Source organism: Lathamus discolor, chromosome 2 (assembly GCF_037157495.1).
Source record: "Lathamus discolor isolate bLatDis1 chromosome 2, bLatDis1.hap1, whole genome shotgun sequence".
Taxonomy (NCBI): Eukaryota; Metazoa; Chordata; class Aves; order Psittaciformes; family Psittacidae; genus Lathamus; species Lathamus discolor.
Window position 1 is genome coordinate 136,618,464 of NC_088885.1, and position 18,821 is coordinate 136,637,284.

At 43.1% G+C, this 18,821-nt stretch overlaps 1 protein-coding gene and 1 non-coding gene across 7 annotated transcripts; both read right to left on the minus strand.

Annotated features, from left to right (window-relative positions):
* Positions 1–8,340: 8,340 nt before the first annotated feature.
* CFAP418 (cilia and flagella associated protein 418) lies at positions 8,341–18,774 on the minus strand. Of its 6 annotated transcripts, none has more exons than XR_010610254.1 (8): positions 18,357–18,774; positions 16,866–16,965; positions 15,210–15,280; positions 14,663–14,728; positions 13,752–13,847; positions 11,693–11,824; positions 10,974–11,109; positions 8,341–10,631 (listed from the first exon to the last, which is right to left on the minus strand). XR_010610254.1 is itself a non-coding variant. In XM_065668636.1 (8 exons), exons 1-8 carry the CDS (start codon positions 18,530–18,532, stop codon positions 11,028–11,030), a joined length of 693 nt encoding a protein of 230 aa, XP_065524708.1. In that variant the 5' UTR covers positions 18,533–18,774; the 3' UTR covers positions 8,341–11,027. The 6 variants fall into 6 exon arrangements, 5 of the variants coding, with proteins under 5 accessions (XP_065524708.1, XP_065524711.1, XP_065524707.1 ...); XM_065668636.1 differs by having other exon boundaries at positions 8,341–11,109; positions 18,357–18,386; positions 18,417–18,774; XM_065668639.1 differs by lacking the exon at positions 10,974–11,109.
* TRNAS-AGA (transfer RNA serine (anticodon AGA)) lies at positions 18,731–18,812 on the minus strand. The gene has a single exon. It is a non-coding gene; the product is annotated as a tRNA-Ser (tRNA).
* Positions 18,813–18,821: the final 9 nt, after the last annotated feature.

An 18,821-nucleotide genomic window follows, 5' to 3' on the forward strand; every position in this document is an offset into this window, starting at 1 on the left:
AAGCAGAGCCTAAAAGGATGATGCAAAATCGTCCAGCTGGTTTGATGTAACCACCACGCTCTAAACCAAGCGAAGGCACAGTCACTTGTTCCACAGTACACGCTAAACCAGTCCTAGTGGGAAGCTGTCCTAGGGCCAGCTTGCCTTGCCTAGTTATAGGATGTTTTACTGCTCAGACACATGATCAGCTTAAGGGGAACACATCAGCCAAATGTCTTCATGTTACCTTAAATCAGTGGCAAAGGAAGGTATTTTTGGTGTGCAATTACAGGTTAACACTGTTTGACTCAGGCCTTATCCTGTTGCAGTTCTGGGAGCTAATTTTGAGAGCAGAAGCCCCCAGTAATGGTTGAGGGGATGTGTGCGTGCCAGCCTTGCTTATCCTGTCAAGAAGTTATAAGAATGGAGGTCACCACCACAAAACCATGAAGCTTCATTAAAGTAGCAGCATCAGAAAGCTGGCGGACTCCTAGTGCTGTAAAGGAAAAGAGTGAGCCAGCACTTGGAAGCCTCAAAATCATCATCTAATGGCCAAAGCCTTTGACTGTAATTCTTCTAACTCCAAAATATAATGTGTTTATATGGGGACCAGTCTTCCCTTCACTGAAGTAGTGTGTTATCGCAGAGATGAGAAGGTTAGGTTTGTGCTGTTTGCTGGATACGCAGGCAGTAGCATCTTGAAATCCATTTTCAAGTTGCAAAGTACATGGAGAGCTTTCTTCCTTGGAGTTATCTCCCAGACTGAAGCAAAAGGGGTGGATTTAACTCGAACAAATGGCTTTTGTGTACGTGCCATTGGCTAAACTCGGATTTTATCTCTCCAAGGAAAATCTGGAATAATCCCATCGAAGGGGTCAGGATTTAAAGCAGTGCCTCCCGTCAGTGCATGGCCTTGCCTCTGCTCTCATGGGAAAGAATGCCTCCAGAGGGATGGACCAGCTGCGGCAGGCATCGCCCTGGGTACACAGCCTGACCCCGGATGAGGATCAGGCTCTACGTGACTTTGGTGCATACCACGTTTTTATCATGGTGTAACAGCAACTGCTGCATGCTGTATTTTGAGCAGCGAGTTGAGAGGATTACCGGCAATGGGGAGCATTGCACAGGGAGCATTCCCCCGCCGTGATGCAGAGGGATTTAGGATTGTAAGTCCTGACGCAGCTGCATAATAGACACAATAAACTGGTTTTGCATCAGTCCCTAATACATTGTCCAGCTGCGGTCCCTGGAAAGCAGCTCCACAGAAGAGCCACTGCAGCCCGCAGGTGAGCAGGGCCAGACTGGAGCCACACCTTTCAAGTGCTGGGTGCAGATGTGATGGGATGAGGGTGCTGAACCCCTCCCTGAACCCCTGATCTTCTCTGCAGCCAGAGCTGCCCTGAGAGCCAGTCTGGTCCTGCAGGGAGGAGAAATCCCGTGCATGAAATCTGCTGTGCACTTCAGTGGGAGTTCCTGTATGTGAATGATGGCCTTGCCATTTCTCTAATACTTATCAAGGCCTCAGCAGTGACCGGGAGTGCAGCTTGATCCCTGCCCAGCCATTTCATCCTTTAATTTAGGTTAATGCTCCAAAGAAGCGCTGTACTTATCCTCATTACACAACCACGGTCAGGAGGCGGTTCAGGGCCTGTGAACCTTATTTTAGCATCCGCTCCTCTCAAAACTATTAACTTCCTGATGCTGTTTGCGTCACATTGATTTATGAACCAAACAAAGATAATTTCTCAAGTCTATAGGTTGTAAAAATCTCTGGGTCAGGACCACATTTTATTTACACTGATTTAAGGCTGTGGCTTATTGCAATTCTTATATTCTTTCTTTGCGTTCCTCACTAAGAGGTGTCATCTTTAATCTCTGATTTTTAATGGCTAGCAGTTTATGGAGAGATGTTGTGGCTGGACAGACACCTTCTTCTTACAAGATACAGCACCAAATCCTTGCTACCTGTGTGGGATTCATGGAAGGAGGAGGTGTGGAAGGGCTTTCATCTCCCAGGCAGCATCCTCCATCTTCTTCCCCTTTCCAGGCCATTGCTACTCTTTTGGCAGCAACCACTGAGGAGCTCCTGCTGGGAACCCCTTTCTTTGCATTTAAGATGCATGAAAGAAACCTGGAGCCCGGTACTTGGCAGGGTGGCTTGGTGCCATACGTTAGAGCTTCCTGAAGTACCATCAGCAGAGGGAGGGCAGCTCCTCAGGTGTGTGTTTCCAGTGAGCAGGCTCCTCGGTGCTCACTCGCACCTACGTGGGTGGCAGCAGCTCACATGATGATGTTTCTATACTGGTATGTTCATGGTCTATAGTTCACATACTGGCGCTGAGCCACAACAGAGGGAAAAGGATTTTCTGCCAACATCTTTGCATTTCGGAATTTGCCTCCACATCTCGAAACACACGGCGGGCGCTGCTGCCCGACTGCTGCTCTTGTCTCAGACCTTTCTTTAGATCTGCACACCCTCTCCTGTTTTTTTCCTGTCCTCCTGCAGGGCAATCTCCAGCACGGCAAATATAAGACTGCTGACAACAGACCTGCTTTTCCTAGTTACCCTTCTTGAGCCTCTTAAATGTGGCCTGTGACCTCCTGGGGCTCACAGCTACATGAGGGCCTGCAGCAGTAGACTCTGTGTCCCAGGAGTAGCAAGCTCTTTCTTCATCAAGCATTTAGAAGGGTGGTTGTCACATGCAGCAGTTGAATTGGTTAGACCCATTGAGAAACTAAACTTACTTCCTCAAAGTTTGCATTGCAAGCATGCCCTGAGCTCTTCCCAGGCCGTCCAGACTGAGATAAGATTCTTTTCTGAAGGATGAATAAGCATAGTTTCAAGTCTGTAAAGAAAACAACAGCCAACAGGAAAGAAAAAATGTGTGGGAAGCAATGGTTTATTTTTAAACGGTTGAAGTGTGAATGTGCTTAGTTAAGGGATGTCAAAAATACCACCAAGTGCCTGAATCCCACTGGTGTTAGCTCATTGAAATTCTCCTGCCTTCTCCCACATACTTCTGTTCTTGGCTAAAATACAGCCCGAGCCACTGCCAGCAGGGAGGGAGGACTGGTCCTCCTGTCCTTCCTGGGCCCCGCAGGCATGGACACTCGTGGTCTCTCTTTCTCTGATGAATGCTGCATCCAGCTACCCTACAGACTGGAGGGAGATCTCTGGTGGCAACCTGCACCGGGGTTCAGGCTGAGCTTCCACAGGGGTAGCTCTGTCCCAGGGCAGAAGGCACTACCCGCTCCTCGGAGATGCCTTCCAGGCCTGTGTTTCTGCCATTCATTCAAGCATGGCTGCAGACAGACAGGAAAATATTTCATTTCAGACAAGTTAATGAACTCCCCATTTTCAGCCCTTAGTCCTTTAAATAGCAGAACAGGAAATGTGAGTAACTTGCAACATCTGACAGAAAAGGAAAGTAGCTGCTTCACTCTTTTATGGCCTGTTACCCTATCGAACAATGACGTGAGAATGTGTTGGAACAAACCTGATGAGGTGCTCTCTGCCGTGAGGTGCCTATTAGGCTGTTTGTTTTTCCCCTATTTAAAGGTGCCATTTGCCTTGCCATGGATCCTGAAAATACCCAAGGTAACCACATGCCCTGCGCTGGCTGAGAACCCCAAGCAGTGAATTGTTATTGCAAGGTCTGAGAAATGCTTTGACATCTGGAAATTATCCACTTCACAGACATATTCTTTATAACGAAGTAATGCTCTCCAGGTTTTAGGAGGGATTTCCAATGTACCACAGGGGGGAAAAATAGCTTTTGCAAAAACAGAGGGGTTCAGGGTTTTAGCTTACACCAGCAACCCTGGCGTGAAGCACCTGGCTGGATACACCGGGTGCTAAGACTGCTGATGGCTCTGTCACTGTATCCGCTGTGCTCAGGAGACCGGTGATGTGCAGCACCCGCATTCAGGCAGCAGAACAGAGGGACTCCAGTGTCGTGTTGGCTTGAGTTTATTTGGCAATTCAAATCCAGAATGTTCTCTGTGCAGTTACCCGGGACAGATAGATATACTTTATTGCTCTTCAGGACATGGGTAGACTCTTTTATACCACTCTTCTTTGTAAGAGCTTAATTGTTTCCAGCTTTCCTCACTGGAATTGAACTAAATATATATCTAACATGGAAAAATAAAACCGAAACGATGAAAAGAGGTGTTTCAGACATATGTGGGAAGATGCAGCTAAAAGACTGCTTTAAAGTGTTTCCAAGTCCCAAGCTTGAATAAAGTTTTGAGAAAATATGAAAGAATTTTGCAGTATACCTTGGGGAAGACAGGGGAAATAAGAGTCATCATTCATAGAAAAATCAATGCAGGGGATGCCCCGATTTTGTGTTAACTTCATTTCAGCCACTGAGGAGCATGCGTCGACAGAATGGTGCCTTGCTGCACTGTAGGCTCAGGGCAGATGGATCGCCCAAGATATACACAGAAATCAAAAGGAAACTTGGCGTCATATGTTAATGAGCAACTGATTACACGGCAAAGAATGTTTTGGGAACCACTTATCTTCCACTTGTAAACAAGGGCCTCACTGATTTGAAGCACATAAAACAATGCTGCAACCTCTTTTATCTCTCAAGTGTTGGAACTAGAGGTGTGCCAGCTCTGATATAAAACCTATGATCTAAAAATTAAACCAGATATTGCAGTGCATATTAAGATTCAGGAAAGGCTTATATTTCTTTAGGGCTAATAAGACTAATAATAACTCTTACTATGATGAAGTTTCTATTTCCAGGAGACACACACCCTCCTACTTCAGCAGCAGCTCAATCTCTTCCTGCAAGTGATGGTAACTGAGACTGAATGAGAGCGTAATACACCATGGTAAGCATTATTTTGGATAACCGGCCCCAGGATATAATCTCTTCCTAAAGCCATCTGCACTCACAAGATTGTCCCCTGATTACCTCCATGTGAATGGTCTTCCCAGGAAGGGCCAGGCAGCTGTCACTGTCTGCTGGAGCAATTTATACTCTTTCTTAGCAGCATCCTGAGCAGCCCGCTCTGCCTTGATAAGGAGTTGGATGCTAAATTCAACCTTCCTGTCTCTGGTGGCTGCTTCCCCCTTCCTGTGAATGCTGTTTACAAGGGGGCAGTCAGGACAGGGGCTTCCAAGCACACTCAGATTGCTGACTATCCCAAAGCTTCTTTGCATTAGCGGAAAGATTTATGCTCGCTGTATTGAACTACTATCACATATACTGCAGCACCTTAGAGTAAGGCAATACCGCTTGCTTTTAAACAGATTGAAAAATTCTGTGGATACTTTATAAATAACCTACCACCATTCAAAAGTTAGTTAACGCTTTTTTCCCTTCTGTAGACAACCCCATGTTAAAATAGATGTATTTAAGGTACTTGGAGCTGGAATATTATGGGTTAGTTTGACCAGCATGAAAATATCTTCCTCTTCTCTGCCTCCCAGATCTTTAGAACAATCTCTGAGGCTTTAAGGGTTTCAGTTTCACCAAGCTCTCATGAAACTTCAAGATATTTGCTTATATTTAAATAACAGTTATAAACCGCTGGCTAAGAGGATGTTAGCAGCCCTAAGTATCTTATCTCCTATACTAAATAGAATATCTATCTGACTATCTTAGCTCTTGTATCTAAAACCTATCACCAGGAAACAGGTTTCAAAATACTGCAGAAAACCCTGAAGGCAGTGAATGGGGGTAGATTCAACCTCTCTTTTGGGCCAGCCCCTGGAATTGCAATCACAGAATGGTTTGGGTTGGAAGAGACTTTAAAATTCATCCAGTTCCAACCTCCCTGCCATGGCCAGGGACACCTTCCACCAGACCAGGTTGCTCCAAGCCCCATCCAGCCTGGCCTTGAACACTGCGAGGAATGGGGCAGCCACAGCCTCTCTGAGCACCCTGTGCCAGCGCCTCACCACCCTCACAGGGAAAGATTTCTTTCTAATATCTATCCCAACATCAACCCTAAAAGACGCCTAGAAAGGACACCTCTTATACTAAGTTCTGTCCTTGTTTTTGGCAAATTGTGGGCATTTGACCTGCTCCCTGCAGCATGCTGAAGCTTGTTCCTTTCACCAAGGTGTGCTGTCTTTGGTTTAGAAGCAAACAAAAACCAGTGGCTTGTTCCTTGCCTGGAAAAATGTTTCCACAAAACTTTTCTCTATGCATTCTCTCTCAGTGTGCTACTCTGCCTGCCTGTTCCTATTTTCTCTACTAAACTCTTTGTTCAACTATTTCTCCTATTAGAACAGAGGAAGTGAAAAATTAAGTGTTACAGGGATCACTCACCTATTGTGTAACTAGGCTAAATTTAGGTGATACCCCCTATTTTACCAGTGAAATAAGCAAACTATTTCCATGGCTCAGGTATGTTTGTGTTTCTAGTTAAAAGCACCTCATTGCTTCTACAGAAAGAGACACAACTCCACCGGTTATCAGAGATCACATTTATTCCCATCCACCACAAATCCGCTTTGTACATTCACACTTACTGGATACTCAGAGAATCAGAATGAGAGTTCAGAGCATGAAACTTCACCAAAACCTCTGCCGTGGCTCGTGGCCGATGAACTGCAGCATGCTGGTCTCTGGACGATGCTCATAGAATCATAGAACCATAGAATAGTTAGTGTTGGAAAGGACCTTAAGATCATCAAGTTCCAATCCCCCCGCCATGGGCAGGGACACCTCACACTAAACCATCCCACCCAAGGCTCTGTCCAACCTGGCCTTGAACACTGCCAGGGATGGAGCAATTCACAACCTCCCTGGGGGACCCATTCCAGTGCCTCACCACCCTTACAGTAAAGAACTTCTCCCTTATATCCAATGGCTCATGCCATTTCTCAGACTGCCCTGCAGCATCTCTGGCCTACACTGCTTTCCTACGTAGACAGAAACATCCTTCTGGTATTTCTAAGTCTTGGCTTTTTACTATTTCCTTCTTAAGATCTGCTATTTTTTCACATCTTTGAGTGATGTGCTGTATTTGTATTGAACATTAGAAGATCCTAATGCACACAACATCTACTTGCCAAAATTATTTAATTAATTATTATAAATTAATTTTCAGGGAAAATTAATTTGTGCAGGGTGAAAGGTAAATCCTGAAGCAATTTAGTTTTTCCATTGATGTTATTAGAGGATAAACATACGTACACACATCTACATACACAAAGACACAGTTTTTTATGCTTTAGCTGATAGCTAAAAAAGTTAATCTGCTTCAGATTGGTCAACGACCATTTGAGGGCCATTCGGATAAAGTTGCACAAAAATCAGGTGGAGTTGCCCCAGACCTGGCTGCCCCACTTATAACCACACTGGTAGGAGACAAATGCCAGAAGCCTTGTTCAGTTGAATGTACACCTTCATTACTCCCGAAAAGACCCTAAAGTATGAGCTTCTAGTAGTGAAGCGGAAGCCTGAAGTTTACACACAGCGGTGTTGCTCTGCCCTCTGTAGACCAGATTCTATAATCACATTTCACCCCAAATTTCATACTTGCAAAGCACATCTAACCCAACAGAGTAAAAGTTGCCAATGTCAATTAAACACACGTGGGCACTACCTCCTAGCGGTGCGCTGTGACATTGCAAATAGTAAATAAGATGTCAGGAGCACTCCTGAAGCAGGGGGGGTACTGTGTGGGCTTTCAGCAAGTCCATACTGCCCTTAAATCTCGGAAGCAATTATTGCCTGAGTAGCACCAACACCGAGAATGCACATTCAGAATGGTGTATAGGAAGTATTTATGTCTCTTAGTGTAATGTATGCCACACAGCATTTCTTCATAATGGAGAACCAAGATTTGTTCCAGCTCCCATACACACAGCAACTTCTTCCTTGTGCTAAGATTGGTTTTCTACAGCAAGATCCAACAGACAGCAAATGCTGTGATTCCTTGACTGACCTCTCTCTTCGAAGTGACGAGTATGATGCTAGTGGTAACCTGCCTTGACTGTCCCACAGAGGTACCAGCATCCCACTCTGCAAGAAGTTTAGCTATATGCCAATTTCCACAGCAGCTGGCTCCACCTTTGAGCCTAGGTAAACATCCAAGAAAGGTGGTAAATGCACCTACCTTTACGAGCTTTACGTAATTTAATGCGCTCTCCTCATGTTATCTGGTAAAGAGCATTAAAGCTCATTTAATTCTCAGGTATTTGCTGCATCCACACTGATGTGGGAAAACACACCCAACAGTTACTTTCTGTTTCTCATAAGCTAAACAATGTTTTTGTTCTAAGGACATTTCATAGCACTTTTGACAAAGGAAACATGGTCCTGTATCGCTTTTACAAGGCTTCTCTTGGACAGAAGCAACACAATAGATTTTACACGCCACACAATCAGATTTATTCCAACTTCTCATTTTATTGACATGTTGACATTTAAAAAATAGCTTCCGTGAAGCCCTTGTGCCAAGTCCCAGGCGTCACACGTGGCCCTCACAATGAGCAGCACCTCACACCCCTTCACAGCACCCCCACAGAGGCTGGCCTGTCTGTGGTTATCAGGTGTCACACAACAGAGAGTACTGGTCGGGTCTGGTGCAGGAAGAGCCTGGCAGGAATCAAAATTTGCCTACGCAGGTCCTGAAATGGTCTCTCTCCTATTGTGTGACTACCACATGTGCTGGTTACATGACCCAGAGACTCACATGTTAGGAAACGAGAGCAGTCATTCAACAAGCGGCAGCTTCCAGTGCCTGGCATGTGCAGAACGCCTTCAGAACGAAACTGAAATGGGTGCTCAGGAAAGAAATAATAAATCTTTATTTTATTTTATAGAGTGCAGAGCTTGCAATACATGATGCTACTATGCTTCTGTAAGTTGTATGTTATGGCAGGGCAAGATCTCCAGTAATTACTCTTCTGAGCAATAGTCAGTATCTGGGTTCGACACCCTCCATGGTTTGCAGGAAAAGCAAGTGAGATATAGCCAAACCAGCACATTAAAAATTGATAAAGAAAAGCCATAAAAATATTCCCTGCACATTTGAATTGGATTCCTACCCATAAGTACTGCAGAAACATGAAGTGAGAAAAGATGGCGTGACATTAAACCCTGATTGTACGTATCCAAGTGAATGCTTTTCCATGGATTCTCATTTTGTCATCCTTCAGTGCTTTTTGTTGAGTGATCTGCAGCAGACTAATGCTGCAGGCTAGAACATTTCCAAGCATATCACTTCAGCAAAATGAGTCTCAGATTTTCACCTTGCCCATTTCTCAAACAGCAATGGTATTATTACTTCCAAAGCAAAAAACTGGAGGAAAACAATGGTCACATTTGTACTTAGCAAAACTGCTCTCCAGTACTTCCGTTTGACAACAGCTGAATGGCATTCTTAAACAAAATTCCTGACATAATCCCTGCTATCTCAGGTAACTGACACGGAAATATCACTTAAGATCTTGGCTGTGTCTTGAAAACCTTGTGCAATCTCACAATATGTTCATCAAATGAACATCCAAGTTCTAATTTTACCTTTCTTTACATTCTTTTCATATGAGGACTGTAGAGTGGTTTGTAATGTGTAACTGAAGAAAGCAAAGCAAGGGAAATTAAATACTTAATATCACTCCTCTTTCCAACAAAAATAGTTTTATTTAATGACATAGTAACTATTTTCATATCTAGAAATATGCTAGATTCTGTAATGAAAACCAATGCAATAAGCACCATTCCTGCACCTGTTTAAACTTCATTTGGACAAAGAGCCATCATATCCCACCATTCTGACCAAGGCCAGAAACAAGTATCTACACTCGAATAAGCACAATTATTTCAGGGGAATGCTCAGGTTTCCACATACATTTACCAATAAGGATTATCTTCTAAAGTTTTCAGTGCTTGGAGTGCAGACTTAATGGTGTTACTGATACAATCACCTGACAACAATCTCTACCCTGAAAAAAACCCTCTCTCTCCAGTTCTCCAGGTGAACAGAAGACTGCTGAATATCCAGGAGAAATGCTTATTAATGCTGTCAAGAGATATTGGTGTTAATCTTTTTTACTTCTCCTACACTCTCAGTCCTTTTCTCTCAGTTTCTTCCTGGCCTCCACTTTTGCAGGTGTAGTCCTGTCATAAAAACCACTAGCACGGATGTCCTGAGCTTCTGTTTCCACGATTTGCTCCACACATCTGGTAGTGCAAACAGTTCCAGACAGGGTAACTATTTCTGCTGGTTTGTTTAAACCAGGGTACTGGAGACATGCTCCTTTTCCAAGTCACGTAAGACTTGGTTTCATAAACTAAGATGGGTGTTAGGATTTTCCCCATTTCCTGCTCAGAAGTTGCAAGCCCAACTAGTTCCCTACATTGTGGCACAAGTTCCAGTGCAATCCAGGCCAAAAGAGAATCCTGTGGGGCTACTTGGTCATCAAGTTTCAAATGGGCTCAGAAAAAGATCAAATGTGCAGATTAGGGCCATGAGCAAAACTTAACACACACACACACACACACACACACACAAGAAATGGCTCTGTACAGCTAGGACTGCACAAAGCAATTTTGAATCTATCCGTACAGTATCACATATTGCATAGCAAAATACTGACCGTATTCCCATTTTGAGACACTTTTCAATGTAGTAATTGCCAGGACTGGTAATCCCTTCCTTTCTCTCAAATCCACCTCCTGTTTTATTTATACATAATGAAAAGAAAGAGCTCATAAGTTATAGCGACATTAACTGTAATCAAGACAGTTCACCAATTAACAGTGTTACTGTGGGAAGGCAGTGTGTCGTAACATGACAGCTTCACTTTCTGAACATGCAGTATTTTGAAGTGAAGCTGAAGTGAGAGCTAAGGGAAACTGAAAACAATCCAAATTTGAACGTCAGGAGGGACATATATTTTCTCACTCTCAAAAGCCTGAGCCTTTTTTCCCTTGAAAATACCGACAGAAGAGCCATATACTTTTCAGAATCTCTTTAAAAACACACAATATTTAATAATTGCACAATAACTTGTTCACCTCTTGCAGTAAGGGCTGAAGAGGAGTCCACGAAATTCACGGTGGTAAAAGTCCTTAGTCAGCAGAAAGTGCTTGGAAGAAATCAGTAGGAACTGGAAGGATATTTCCAGGACTTGCAGATTTTGGCTGCTGGTGACTAAAAGAAAGTAAAGTTTTGGGGTGTGCTGAAACCTTCGAGGTGAGAGCTGATCTCGCAGTAGATTTTTAAGAGGTCTACAACCACTTGCTCGTTAACAGCTATGAGCAAAGCAGAACAGCAGCATGCATTTCTGTGAAGAAATTCATATGCTTGTGTGTCATGGCTGCATCCCAACCCACCATTTTGAGTCCAAGATTCTACAGACATGGGAAATAAGGCTCTTTGCTAGATTCAAGCAACAGTCTCAAGGTGCTTTGCCCTGTTCCTATGTCTATTTCCTCTTCTTTTCTTTAACATTGAGTATGAGTTTTAACCTTCTTTAACCTCCAGAAAGCCTCCAAATTGGTTGTTTCTTCTAATAATTCAACTCCCCACGTTGTTTGTAAGACAGTTACATTGAAAAGAAAAAGGTTTTCAGGTTGAAAGGTTGGGTGTTATAATCTATTTCTAGATATAAGTATCCAGGTTTCCATCTGTTCTCAGAAAACTGTAGGAAACAAATGCAGTTTACGACCTGTTTCCACACAAGTAGGTATCACACATGAGTGGACTTCATTCTGCATGTTTACCACAAACCCACCGAAGCTGCTGGTCTGTTTGGAGGTCAGTTAACTCATCAATGGATCTCCAGCTGCACTGACAAGCATATGCTCGTGCTCCCTTCTTCTTTATCATCTTCGCTCTCAGTTTACTGAGCTCAGGCATGTTATTCCTGCCAACCAAGTGAAAAAGGTTTCATGAGGCCATTTCAATTCAGAAAAGCTCTTCAGAACATTTCTGAGTACCACTGACATGAATGAATCTAGTGGTATGTTTGAATTTTGTTTTGAACACAACCCTTTCCTGAGAGCAGTCTCTGTGCATAGTTGCTGCATTCTCAGATCAACTGGAGATTGACATTTTTGTAACCAATGTTCTCTGTCAGGTTCAGAGACCCTGTGTCAGCCTCCAGAGAAAGGGATGGAAAGAAAACCATTTCTTGTTAAGAAATGATCCAAAAAATGTATTTATTTTATCAAACTTACTGTAAAAATCCCTATGCAGAAAGGGTACAACTACAGAGTTAAACTTTCCATCAGGAACTGTTACTCGGGATGGCTGTTATAGTGTTCAAGTGACTGAAACGAAATAGCCATTAGAGGGAAGAATGTACATCAAACCACACGTAATTTCTGTGTAAGCATCAACCACAACAAATGAAATATCATCATAGCTATTACAAACCCAAGTTGTTTCAAAAACCAAGTATAAAAGTAGCATTTTAACTGTCCCTGCTCTCATGACCTCCTCCTGGCCACCAATTACTGGCCACTGAATTGCTCAGAAAACCCCATTAACCAGTCCAGCTAAATAAAGAAAACCCAAAACAGACATCAAAGGAAGAATTTTTAGAAAAAGAGGCCAGACAGCTAGTCATGGAAGCAAACAACTAATATTCAAGTTTGCTTTTGCTTTTCAAAATTCAGGTTAGTCAAAACAAATTGCTAAATATCTTGCTAAAGAGAACAGATTTTAATCAATGCTACAAGTACCTGATACTAATGTTTTTCATGGCTTTTTTAAATAATTTATTAATTGCAAGATCTCAGAAGCAGAATAATTTAGACCCTGAGTAAATAAAAGAATCGTATTTTTATTAAACCTTTCCAGCTACCAAACTCACCTCAGTAAACTAGTGCAGCACTGTATTTTTAATGCTGCTTTAAATAATGAGAAAAGAAGATCTGCATTCAAAGAGAATGCAAATCTTCCTAAACTGCAGGAAAAACCAGGAAAAACCTTCCAACCCTAACTATTCTATGTAATAAAAGAAAAATAATGTAAAAGAAGAGGATGCATCCATTACTGCTCTGCTCCGCTCCAGCTGTTACACGCCTCCGTGGCCATGCACATACTCTGAACACACCAGCTACCTCCATAAGTGAATAGGCACATCCAGAGACTTTCCTAAAGAGGAATCCAAATTCACTGTCTTTATTAGGAGCACACCCACTACACTATTCTTCTTTAAGTCCTGGCATTTTAGAGAAAGCAGAAATAAGAACTCTTGAATTTTAAGTCTTTGAAAAGATGGAAATAATTAAAGTCAAAGACATCACAATCTTAAAAAAAAAAAATAAATAAAAAAAATCCCACCCCTCCATTAAATCAAACCTTGCTTCAAAAAGAAGTCTGCTAAGAAATCAAGCTATCTGATTTTCACTGAATATGACAGTGTAATACTTGAAAAGAAGAAAACCTGACTTGAAACAATCACAGTCTATATGACTGAAAGCATGAAGTACATATGGAACAGTCCTCATTCATTTTGTAGGCATTCTGCAATGGCACACCAGAGGCCAACCCATCACATGCATTATTGGCTTATTTCAGCAGAAGAGTTGCCTTTTAATCCATGAAACTTGAACTCTTTTTAAGACCAGAGAGGGAGAGTGATGGTAGTAGAAATGGAAATGCAGGTTATGGGAGATGTTGCACCCCTCTCCCTGCAGAATTTCTCACCTGACCCCCCCAGCAGGTTGTACACATGCTCCCTTTTAGGTAACACAGGAGTGCTCAGGACTTTTCATCTTTCCCATTCCTATCAAGCCCGAAAGCACAGTAACACAATACTAACACCAAACCCACCTCAGACATACCTGAAAAAAAGATAATCACAGGACTGATCCCAGATGTAGTCATTGAAGAGTGACACACGGAAGTCACAAGCAGTACAACGTAGTTGATCACATGTTCTGGTCAAAAAAGAACAGAAAGCTCCAAGAGTTTATTACAATCAGAGAAGTCACACAGATCATACCTATTCTTGAGTACAGTGCTCACTCAGAAATGCTAGAAGCAAGGTTAGTTACCCTCTAATCTTATTTTTTTTAACATATCTGGCACATTCATTATGGTATGTGTTTTAATTATATGATCATGCATTATTTTTACAGGTTTCTAACCTCACTGAGTGCATAAAATAAACCATTACTTTCTTGATACATTCTCTTTGGTATTCCTCATTAGTATGGCACCTGACCAGCATCCAAATATGCATCAAGTGCATAATTACTTACTAAAAAATCCCACATGGAAATGCAGTAATGTTCTATAAGATGTTGGGGATAAATAAAGTATCTTTCCTACTAAGTTCAGCTACACTTACAAAGCACTCCGGCTATTTTCAGTTCAGGCTCTGGGATGATTTAAACCAGCCCAGTGATTTCAGTCACATACTCAGCCTCACATAGAAAGCTGAAGAGAGGCAGGGAAAAATAACAGTTCCCTACAGCAGCAATTTCCTTAACGACTTATTACTGATTTTTGGAGTCTCATGTCTCATTTGCACACCTCTTCTAACTCCTCAAACCAACAAAAGATCTAGTGGTCAACAGCAGAGGACTGGAAGGGCTCAGCTGACTTCATCTGCAGTTACAGGCAGACATGTTTATATGACTATAAGGGTGTCCTGTCCAGTCCAATCACAGAAATCTGCACCACCACAGAAACACAGTTGTGAATGAAAATAATGGCAAAGCAAGTAGAATATTCTGTTCATGTTTCCTACCTTTTTGAAATATTTGTCCCTATGCCATGTGGTGAAAAGCTTCCACCCAGGTACACAGGAGAGCATCTACAGGGATTTCATTAAAAGTATTAAATTACAGCAAAACATTTTGGAGAAAGTAGTACAATGCTTCTCCTAGTTTAACAGTGTGGGATTTCTAAAATAAGATTTATTAAGTATAGGCAAATATATCCAAATGCTTACAAATGACAGAATTTCTAAATTTCCATTACCACAGTGTAGAGAAAAACTCCACAATAACCAAATATATCAAATATATCGCAGCATTTGGTACATGTGTATGTCCTTAAGGCAAAGAAACCTGTTCATTAACTGAAATAATTAGTAAGAAATAATTTTGACCCCATGGAAGCACGTTAGTAACTCTTCAAAATTATCTTTAGCTTTGTTTTTCTTTAAAAAGAATGCTTTTCAAAATACTCATTCTTAGTTAATGTCCACAGAAATGAAACAGTAGCAATACTCTTAGACTGACAACAAGCTATAATCAAGCTGTGTTCAACTAGCCAAAACACTTTTCACTTGCCTTTTCCTATGAGCCTGTATAACAGCACTATTTCTTTCAGGTGTGAGACTTGCAGAGTTAGACTTCAATTTCTATTTAAAAAAACAATAAAGAATCAGCATTACAGCAAAGTAACAGTAGTCTGTTTTACTTAGTAAGTCGGAGCCAGAAAAATTCTGTCATAGACGAAGGGGACTAAGAATTTGGGAATTTTCTTCCTTGGGTTTCTGTGAGGCTCCAAGACAAAAGCTGCTGAAGTAACAGATAAATGAAAATAAATAACAGAGAGTTATGAAAATAGATAGTAACAGAAAAAAGGCTTCTCTTCCCATACTGCATTCCCAGCTTTGCCTGAAGGAATTCAGCACCACATGACCACTTTGACTTTACAATCAAGACTTTGTATTTCATGCCCTCTTTTTAATAATTTTGCTTTTAAAAGTTGTTTTAATTTAGGATTTTTCTCTCTCAATGGTTTTGAGCTTCTGTTTTAGAAGAGAGATGAAATTGTTTAGCCTGCAGAAAACAAGGGTCAGGAGAATCTTAACAAATCTTATCAATGTATAAAAATACATGACGGGGAAGAATAAAGAAGATGTAGCCAGATTCTTCTCAATGGGGCCCACTGACAGGGTGAGGCAACAGGCACAAATTGACATACAAGAAATTCCAGTTAAATATATGCAAAAACTTCACTTCTTTTGAGGGTGGTCAAACACTATGTACTGGTTTTTGGTGGGATAGGGTTAATTTTGTTCCCAGTAGCTGGTGCAGTGCTGTGTTTTGGCTTTAGTCTGAGAACAATGCTGATAACACACTGATGTCTTAGTTTTACTAAGTAGTGCTTACCCTGATCAAGGGCTTTTCCGTTTCTTATGCCCTCCCAGAGGAGAGGTGCAAGAAGCCAGGAGGGAGCAGAGACAGTACAGCTGACCCAAACTAGCCAAAGGGATATTCTGTACCATAGAATGTCATGCCCAGTATATAAATCAGGGGAGCTGGCTGGAAGGGAATGATTGCTGCTAGAGTCCGGGTGGGTATCGGTCAGTGAGTGGTAAGCAATTGGATTGTGCACCACTTGTGTTTATTGGGTTTTATTTCTCTCTTTTTGTTGTCTCCCTCTTCATCATCATTATTATTTATTGCAATTATTAAACTGTTTTTATCTCAATCTGCTGGTTTCACCTTTTCTTTCCAGCTCTTCTCCCCATCCCACTGAGGGAAGAGATAGGTGATTGAGCAGCTGTGTGTCGTGGGGACAAGTTGCCATGACACAAGTTACTTAGGCTGTGGAGACCCCATCTTTGGAGACAGTAAAAAGCTGTCTGGACACGGTCCTGTAGGTACGCCTGCATGACCAGGTGGTTGGACCAGATGATCTCCAGAGGTTTCTCTTCCAACCCAAACTATTCTGTGATTCTGTGATATTTGACATTATGCTCTACCTTGAACTAGCATTTCCTTTAATTGTCAGTTATTGCTGGGGTAAGACCATCCTTTTATCTCTCTTGAAACTCACTACAGGATTGCTGCATTTTCCTTTCTGCTTTATTTTCCAAGTTTACCCTACAGCTTGGTTTAGTTCATTTTTTTGCTTTACAATAGCTTTACTTTATGGTGCTTTTCTTTCCATTGCTGAACCTCATCTCTTTTGTATTTCTCCGGATTCCTACTCACCAGAGTTGTTTTGATAAAGCTGCTGTCGTTACAGATTTCGTCAATAATGTCGTCTAGATCTTCTTCACTGCTGTCAGCACTCAGAAACAGTTCAGGTGACCTAAAAACAAACAAATCAGCCTTCATTTTGTAGCATGACTGAAGCAGTTCTAACAATTTTAAGTTAAATAAATTTAATTACAGCCTTTTCCCTCTAATATTTCTGTAGTATCTAAGCTAGGCCATCCAAATAATGACAGGACAGATATAAACTGCAGGATGATGCCTTTCAGTCCCTGCTGTTATTTTGGCTTGCTGCTTTTATTTCCAGTCACTTCCAACCCTGAATAAAAGTACGATAATATAACCCATGCTACACTTACTGAGCAATAAATTGGTCAGCCCCGTTCTTTCATGTTTATCTTCAGCAACAGGAATATATAAAGGCGAGAGAGACTTCTCTCCTCATGCTATAGAACTGCAGGGGTTCTGAAGGAATTCCTGTCAAACTGTACGCGTTTGGAGAGAGATCACCTGCACTTTGCTTTCACCTAAGAGAGAAGTCTTGTCACTCAAGTCTGCTGTTTGCTAGCTCTTTGTCAAAGAAAGGGAGGCCTGTAGTACTGCTGCATCAACCAATCAAGTACAAATCTGCTCCTGAGAAAGAAGAAAACTGTGTGATTTTTTAAAATATTGTCATTAGATTGACTAAATTTAAGTGCTCCTCTAACCATGATGCAAACAATGGGGGAGTTCAGTAAAGTGGCCAAAGGCCTGGGACTCCGAAATGCCTCCTGGGTAAGCACTCAGCAGCACCCCTCTGGAGATACCAGCCCAAGCCCCCGTGGTCCACAGGGCTTCCAAACAGCCTGAGACACCCTCGAGGGCTGGGACGGGAGCCTGAGGGCAGGCAGCAGCATGGCAGACTTACTGGCAGTACTGCCAGCAGTGACTGTATCACACCCAAACCTGTCGGGACTTGGACCCATTTGAAAACTGAGGTGGATACGTGAAAGTGCAGTGTAAGTTGAGTGCTTTCTATGGAAGGTATGGTGAACAGAAAAACTATGATCGGAACACACATATCAGAATGAAACATTTCACAATGCTACTGCTAAAGTTCTTCCTGCTCTGAATCGTAGGATTTTATATATTTTATATATACCACAAGGTCAGCTATAGAGCTCAGTAATCCCTGATCCTAACTCAAGCAAATTAGCTCGGTTTTTAACGCCATATTTAATCCGAGACTGGGATACTCCCAAGAGACAAAGACTATCTGAAGTAACTCAGCTCGCTGGCACACGACCCGGGTGTTTACAGAAAGTACTCCAGGGGACACTGTCTGACCGCCGCTCAGTGTTTCGGCTCCCGAACCTCGGTGTTCTCGGCTCCTGAGGGGTCTGGATGGACGCCCACAGGAAGCGAAAGGGACGGGCTGCGCGCCACCACAGCGGCTGCTCGCTCGGCTGGGGGTGCGTGAGGCCGCCGGGCCGACGCAGGACCGCTAACCTGCCCTCCTCCTTCGCTGCTGCTGCTGCTGCTGCTGCTGCTGCTGCTGCTGCTGCTGCCGCCGCCGCCGCCGCCTCGCCGCCGCCGTGACGGTGGCCGCCCGCCGCCTCGCGGCCCGGCAGGCGGCAGAGCCGCCTCTCCACTTCGTCCAGTAACCGGTCCAAGTCATCCGCCATCTTGCCGCCGCCAGCCGTTGCCAAGGCGGCCCCGCACGTCCGGCGCCGGCAGCGGGCGGGGCCTCCACGTGCGGAGCGGTGTTGGGGGGCGCTTGGGGAGCTCGTCCGCGGCCTCGGGCTCGGCCCGCCCTGCGAGCGGAGTGCGGAGAAGCGAGTGAAATAGAAAAAATTCAACCGCGGAGCCGGGAGGCTCGGGGCCGTAGTCGGCAGGATTCGAACCTGCGCGGGGAGACCCCAATGGATTTCTAGTCCATCGCCTTAACCACTCGGCCACGACTACGCATGCTGA